The sequence below is a fragment of the Euphorbia lathyris genome, chromosome 2, assembly GCF_963576675.1.
Source record: "Euphorbia lathyris chromosome 2, ddEupLath1.1, whole genome shotgun sequence".
Taxonomy (NCBI): Eukaryota; Viridiplantae; Streptophyta; class Magnoliopsida; order Malpighiales; family Euphorbiaceae; genus Euphorbia; species Euphorbia lathyris.
In genome coordinates, this window is record NC_088911.1 from 136,462,633 (window position 1) to 136,470,781 (window position 8,149).

An 8,149-nucleotide genomic window follows, 5' to 3' on the forward strand; every position below is an offset into this window, starting at 1 on the left:
CAACCGACCATCCAATACCAGTGCAAAACTCAAAAAAAACCGCATTAACCCCTTTCCATAAAAAGGAACAAACCTGAACTTTTTCTTTATGCCCCCTAAAAATCCTATCATTCATATACTTCTCGCAAAGGAGCCGGACCCACAAAACAGACGGAGATTGCCACATCCTCCAAAGGAATACTCCATTTTAATTTTTTTGATGTAAGTAAGTGAAATTTAATATTTATTAATTTTGTTTATATATAAAAAAAGAATGTGAATTACTATACCCAGCCTTGAATTCCCACCCCTAGTCCTGTGAAAAGACCGAAATACCCTTTAGACAATTTTCAGAATTCTCAAATCCTCTCAAACAACCTAAACTCTCTTTAATCTAATCCGGACTAATTTATCAACGAAAACATGGATATGCGGAGGGGCAGAAAAGGAAAGAGACCTATGATATGTATTTCCGTTTGATTTTGATGTTTTTTGAACGTTTTTTTCATCGGATTTTGCTGTTATTCGAAATCGGAATAGGGACACGGGGCGTGTGGAGATCACGCCGTCACCTCTGGTGCGGCGTATGAACATCACGCCGCACCACAGGTGACGACGTGATAGCCTCACGCCTCACCAAAGGCGACGGCGTGATATTCATACGCCGTCACCTGTGGTGCGGCGTGATATCCTCACGCCCTCACAATGTTGACGGCGTGATGCCCATACGCCCGTGTGGTGTATGGGCAATTATTTATTTATTTTTTTAATTTAGTTTAATTTAATTAAATTTTTTGTTATTTTTAGTTTGTTTAATTTAGTTTAAATAAATTTTTATGTTGTAAATTTTAATTTGTTAATTTTAGTTAAGTTTAGTTGTTGTAAATTTTATTTTGTTCAATTTAGTTTAACTAAATTTTTATTTTGTTAATTTTAGTTAATATTTATTCATGAACTTATATTATTGTTACAGGTTTTAATTAAAATTGTATGGTATTTATAGGTTTTAATTAAAATTGTGTAGTGTTTACAGGTATTTACGGATTTAATTGAATAATAGGCCTATTTTTTTTGCCTTCCCTAAACGCGGACGTGTGGCTATCACGCCTCACCGTGTGGTCGGGCGTGATAGCCACACGTCTCACCTTGTGGTCGGGCGTGTGGCTGTCACGCCCGACCACACGATGAGGCATGTGGCTATCACGTCCGACCACACGGTGAGGCGTGATAGCCACACGTTCGCGTTTAGGGAAGGTAAAAAAATAGGATTTTCTCATCCCCAATCCCTGAAAGGGCATTTTCATCCTTTCACGGGGCTAGTGGTGAGAATTTGAGGCTGGGTATAACAACACCAAAAAAGAATAGGCTCTAAAATGTTGGGACCTCCTCTATAGAGATGACGATGAATGGCAATGTGTATTGTACCTGCGGAATCCGACACTATCCGACTCTAATAAGACTATATGTATCCTGTATAAAAAGGTATGAACGTGTTTGATATCAAAACCATTACCCGTAACAGGTATGAGAATACCTTCCAGGGTACCCATTACCTGTTACCCATCATAAATCTTTTATATATTAAAAAATATTACTCCATCTGTTCCACAATACATGTCTTTTAAGGTTAATGCACACTAATTAAGAAATGCAATTAATTTTAAGTAAAAGATTTTGTTACCCTTATATTAATTGCATCCACTAGTAACTTTATCTATTCCCAAAGCAAAAAGTCAACTTAAATAGGGGTATATTTGGTAAAAGTAAATTAATGTGCATAGATTGAAGCAAAATGTCATGTATTGTGGAACAAAAAAAGTTCTTTAAAAAACATGTATTATGGAACGGAGGGAGTATTATTTTTTATATGAAAGAGGTTGGATTCAGATCTCAACCATTTATTATTCAACCACTAAATAATACCAAAGCTACTTTATTCTTATTGATTGAAGTTTGTACAACTTTTAAATGGATGATTTATATATAAGATACCCATGAATTAAATAAGACAGATATAGTACATATGGCCCGTTAGAGTAATGAGACGGATACGTGTAATTAAAAAAATAAACGAGTAAGAGTTTGAGAATAACACTAACTATGGATACCTTATTGTTACCAACGCTACTCATCCGTAACATTTATTATTATAAAAGGTCCGTTTGTTTTATCTGCTGTTTGGTGTTTTTTAAAAAAAAAATAGAGATTTCCTACTTTTATAAAAAACTATTCCTGATTTTTCAACGGTTTTGATCACATGGACCTTAATGACCATGTAAAATTTGGTCATTCACTGTTAGATAGATCTAGGTTTATAAAAATTCTAAGGTAAAAATTCAAAGCATTTTAAAACTTAAATTCAATGTACCTAAATCTAACGATAAATGATCAAATTCACTTGGTTATTCACATGTACTCACATGTACTCACATGTACGTGAACATTCCTTCCTGATTTTTCAGATATAAAAGATAAAAACAAACACCTATAATTCGAAACGAAAAACAAACAGTAACATGACATAACAAGGTGGAACAAAAGACAATGTCCGTAACAAATAAGACATTGTATAAATTCCAAATTTTAACATACAATATTCAATTATCCACACGTGTGAGCACAAACAAACCACACGTGGATTTTCATTTCAAAAGCGACACGTAGTCAAAATAGATCCCAGCAGGACTCGCCACGAACTCCGTGAATCAGTTACCGGAAATAGACACGTAAGACACTTTTTAACAGACACGTGTCCTCTCTCTTCATCTTCTTCCTCCTCTCTTAACCATATTTCCCCTTTCCTCCTCCTCCTCCTCCTTCCTCCTCCTCCTCTCTCTCTCTTCTTCATCACATTAATCGAAAAGATAAAAAAACAGCCATGGTTAACAGTAATTTGGAGACAAGAAATTTGATGGATGATTTTCACGGATTCGAGAACGGTTGTTTGTTCGATCTCGGCCATCCTCTTCTCAATCGCATCGCTGAAAGCTTCGTTAAAGCTGCGGGGGTATGAATTGCGATTTAATTTCTATTCTTTTTGATGGTTTAGTTCTGTTGTTCTTATGTTTTGAAGGTGATGGTTGTAGATCGGAGCGATTCAAGCGGTTTCCCGGGAGGCGTATTTCACTGCCGTCGAAAGTGATAATTGTTTTTTTTTTTTTAAATTTTGTTTTCGTATTTTTGTTCGGTGTTTGTTTATGTGATTTGTGGTGGTAATGTGATAGGTAATGGACTTGATTCCGGTCTTCCGCCGGAATTATCGACCGGTACCGGTAGTGGAAGTAAGAAGCAGCAGCGTCATCGATTCCCTAATCTTAAAGGTATTTCGTGTGTGATTTTACTATCTTCATTTATATATATATTTTTTTAACTACCAAGCTATGATTTTTTTTGGAGGGTAAAATATATACATCCATAGCTACTGGGTCATGATAGATAGTGTAAAAATATCCCCAACCTTTCACGAGCAATTTTACCTTTACCTCTATCACGAACAATTTTACCCAATGTTATGTGCAGCCAAAAAAGCAATTTAGTGACCCATCATAAACAAATTAAAAGAAAATTAAAAAAATATACTCTATTTTAAGAATTGACAAAAAAAAAAAAATTTAAATATTTCGTGGAACTAATAAATATTAAAAAAATCAGGAACAAAATATTTTTTGAAATGAACCAATATGCAATTTGTGTAGAATAAGTTTGTGCAAAATAAGGAACAAAATATTTTTTTAAACGAACCAATATATAAGGAACAAAATATCTATCTATTATAATAGTGTTTTATAATAATATCTAATAGTGTTTTATAATAATATCTATGTATTAATTTTTTTTTCAATTACATTTATATATTACATTTATATATTGACAAAACACAGATTCTAAAATCAAATTGCAATTATTTAAAATGAACTTAAATATCAATTTAGTTTAATATCAATTTAGTTTACAAACTGTCAGATTAGTAAAAAACGTACAATTCTACCATATTATTTATTATTTCGATTTAGGAAGAAGTTCTTTTTTGGGGTTGTGTTTTGCAATAATTTGTTTTAAGATAAAAATGTCTTTCATTCTAATTTGATTGTAATTAGTGTAATTTTAATATTTTATTTTTGTAAATAAAACATACACATGCTTTAATTTGTAAATTTTTGAACTACATGTTTCTATTTGCAAATTGGGTAAACCACATACATTTTTTTTTATACTTTTCCCTTAATAATTTGTCTCAATTAAAATCATTTAAATTTGTTTATGTTCCACCTAAGTTTATTTTGTCCCAATAAAAATCAAAGGGTAAACCACATACATTTTTTTTTATTATATACTTTTCCCTTAATAATTTGTCTCAATTAAAATAATTTAAATTTGTTTATGTTCCACCTAAGTTTATTTTTTCCCAATAAAAATCGATTAAAAACTTTTATCAAACGTTCTACTTCTATTTGAGGAAATAGTATTTAAATAAAAACTAATATTGAAACAATATTTTAAAATAAAATGTAAATAATAGTAGCCATTATCTTCAGAATTATAAGCGTTATAGAACTTTTTCAAAGAAACCCTTGAAAACGTTCGAAGTTACTCTATTGGGCCTATTGGGCCTTAGAAATATAGGCAAAACGTTCAAAAGTTACTCTATTGGGATGTGCTGCACGTTACTCTATTGGGCCTTCGCAATAAAGGCCAAATGTTCATAGTTACTCTATTGGGCCTTTGCAATGAAGGCAAACTCGAGTGATTTTATCGATTGAGATTGATTAAACTTTTGTGACTTTTTTTGTGAACCTTTTGGAGACATTGTGCAAACTTTAGCTTATGCTAATAATATTATGAATTTTCTTGAAAAATAAAAAAAATGTACCAAGATGATGACTATATAACTATATGTATATTTTTTATCCATGTCACAAAATTATAATCAAATATTTATTTTAACTGATTTTTGTTGATTTGGATTTTGACTTCATTTTAGGTAAACTTCAATCATATCATATTTACTTAAAAAAAAAGGAAGCTTGGGGCTATAATATTAGTGACTATATAGTTTAGGTCTATTAATGTAATTTACCTTTGTTTGACCAGTTGAAATACATATAATCAAGGCCTAATATATCCCTAGCTCCCTCAGTTTGTCCAAAAACTGTAATCACCCCCTGAACTTAATATGTTTTAACTAACCCCCTCAAAATAGGTTAATATTGTGATTTCTGATCTAATATTATGTTAGAATGTTTTTTTTGGGTTTACTGCTTATTTGTACAAATAAGCAAGTTCAAAGAATTAGCTGTAACGTTTTGAAGTTCATGAGTCAGTTGGGTTGACGATGTATTAGGCCTCAAATCAATGAAGAATTTGTATGAGCTCCAATGAGTTGTCATGAAACACCATCAGCGCAGTCTAGAAGTATATTTTAGTACCAGCCGAGCCAGCAACTTCCTTTAAAATTTTGGCCCTTAACTTTATCATCCGTCCGCCCCTCTTTTGGAACACTAACACTAAATACTTGGAAGTTGAAAAAGTGATCTTGTAGCTTTATCCAATCATTTCATATTAATAATATAATTATCATCTTAGCCCTTATATTTGAATATTTATATCAGTTCTGGATGTGTTGAATGCATGATTTAGGTTAGCTATTCTATTTTGAACTTCCCCAACTCGTTCATGTCTTACGTTTGTTTTTGTGATCTGTAGGAGAAACCAACAGCAAATCTCTTGAAGCTTTGGTGAGTCCATTAATAGGAGCTTTTCATTATTATTATTATAATAACACGATTATGATACGACTTGCCATTCCTACATTGTCTTATTCTTTAATTGTAGGTGAAGAGCACAGGAAAAGAGTCCTTACAATGGGGTAAGTAGTAGTATTCTTTGATTTTAACGCATTCCGTTTATACAAATTTAGCGCATCGGAATCCGAAAGAGATTTGTGACATTAGTTGTATATATGTTCCACAATAAATTATAATTATTGCAGATGATGATTAGAAATGTTTTTAATCCTGCAGGACTGGCAGCGGGGGTTTATTCAGGTCTTACTTACGGATTGAGAGAGGCTCGCGGTGGATCTCATGACTGGTTAATGTTTTGAACGGATGATTATCGTGCATATTAGCATCTTAATCCAACTCAATTTTTTTTTTTGTCATTATCGTGTCATCTCGAGGGCGAGCCTTGGCGGTTGTTCTCGTGTGACTGGGTTCGAGTGCGGCCTCTTGTAAAAACATTGGCAGGGAAAGGTTTGCCCCCAGTACACCACAACACCCTTGTGGTGGGACCCTTCCTCGGACCCCGGCTTAGCTGAGTGCACCGGGCCGCCTTTTATTATCATGTCATCTCATTTGACCCACCGGTTAATAATAGATTAACCCCTAAATCTGAAGTTCATGATCTGTCATTATTGAATCAATCCTGAATTGATTCAAAATTATTTTAATCGCACATTAATTTCCATTTTCGGTATTAGGTTCGTGTCCTGCATTTTCGTGTCAGTGCATTTTCATATTAGGTTCCTCTCAAAGTCACAGATCTCATATAATATTGTTGCTACATCAACTTCTCGATATATGAACATTAGTGTCTCTAAATTAAGGGTGTCAAAATGGGTTCATCACGTTATAACCGTGTTTTCTGATCCGTGTTGATACAGAAAAACAGTGCAGTAGCAGGAGCAGTAACAGGAATGACAGTAGCACTCACAGCAGATGACATTTCCCACGAACAGATCGTGCAATTTGCGATCACCGGTGCTGCGATTTCCACGGCTGCGAATCTCCTCACCGGGATTTTTTGATATCTCAAGATATATATATAGCGAACTTCCTTTACAATTTAGACTTGCCATTTGAGCATATATGTTTTTAAGTTGGCATCTTTTCTATCATAATGTCTACTATTTACAGTTTCTTTTGATATAACATTTTTGTTCCTTATGGTCTTTTTATTCTATTCTACAATTTTTTTCGTATGCATGACATGATTTTAGTTCGAATTTGGAGTCTTAATTTCTGAATTCCATAAAAGAAGAAAGAAGAAAGAAGAAAGAATAAAGAATGATAGAATTTGATAATATATTTATTTGACACCTGAACAAAATTTCTTATTTAACCAAGTGTGGAAGTATAGATAATTATTTTCATATAGCAAAAAAAATATCAAATGTCCATATCGTTACTCGTTAGATTAACGATTTGTTATAATTAGGTGAAATTTCCTATTCATATAATTAGCTGAAATTTTATTAAATAATGCTTTAAAATTTTAAAATTTTGGAGAAGTCAGGTCAAATGAATAAATTAGCTGAAAGACATGCTTTAAGCCAAAAATAAATAAATTCTATAGTTGAAAGACATGCTTTAAGCCAAAAATAAATAAATTCTATAGTTGAAAGACATTGATTGAGCAGTTGTTTTTTTTGGTAAATTTGTATTTGTCAAATAAATTATATGAACTATGTTAATGGTCTTTGTAAGTGTTAGCGATATTTGTTAGCGATATTGTCAATTTTACTCTCTTGTGACGTGTGGATTTGAGTGCGGATGTGGACGTGTCAGGAAAATAATTTTCAGTTAATTAAGATTATTACATTATAAATATGTGTCTAACTTAAGCGATTGACGTGTTAGGAAAATAATTTTTAATTAATTAAGATTATTACGTAATAAATATGTGTCTAACTTAAGCGATTGACGAGGGATATAAGGATTGAGAAATTTTTTTTTGGGGTTTTTAATGTCGCTATAGAAGCTTTACTAGAACGACGATAGCTACTAAAAATAAAGTGCGAAATTGATATAGAGATTTTGAGGAAAAATCAATTTTATTGATAGGAATAGCTTGATTATAAATTTTTTTTATGTCTATCTAAAAATAGCTAAATTAATTGTAAAATAAAATACGAATGCGAATGAAATGAATAAAATAAATTAATTGTAAAATAAAATACGAATGCGAATGAAATGGTACAAATAGAATTTGAAATAATTGAAATGATAAACTCGAAGCCAATAAATGGTTAGTTTGACGTCTTTCGATTATATTCCACAAAGTGAGTGTGATTTGAATGAACGATTAGATGTATGGACGTTTTGATCATGAACTTCCAACGATGATGATTTGATAATGACCATGGGCAAATTGAATGTTTAGAGAGTTTTAG

General features: G+C 32.2%; 1 protein-coding gene across 1 annotated transcript; it reads left to right on the plus strand.

Moving 5' to 3' along the window:
- Window positions 1–2,775: 2,775 nt before the first annotated feature.
- Window positions 2,776–6,923, plus strand: LOC136220047 (outer envelope pore protein 16-2, chloroplastic). Its single transcript, XM_066007715.1, has 8 exons — window positions 2,776–2,986; window positions 3,066–3,117; window positions 3,204–3,299; window positions 5,683–5,714; window positions 5,812–5,845; window positions 6,000–6,069; window position 6,584; window positions 6,641–6,923. Exons 1-8 carry the CDS (start codon window positions 2,858–2,860, stop codon window positions 6,782–6,784), a joined length of 558 nt encoding a protein of 185 aa, XP_065863787.1. The 5' UTR covers window positions 2,776–2,857; the 3' UTR covers window positions 6,785–6,923.
- Window positions 6,924–8,149: the final 1,226 nt, after the last annotated feature.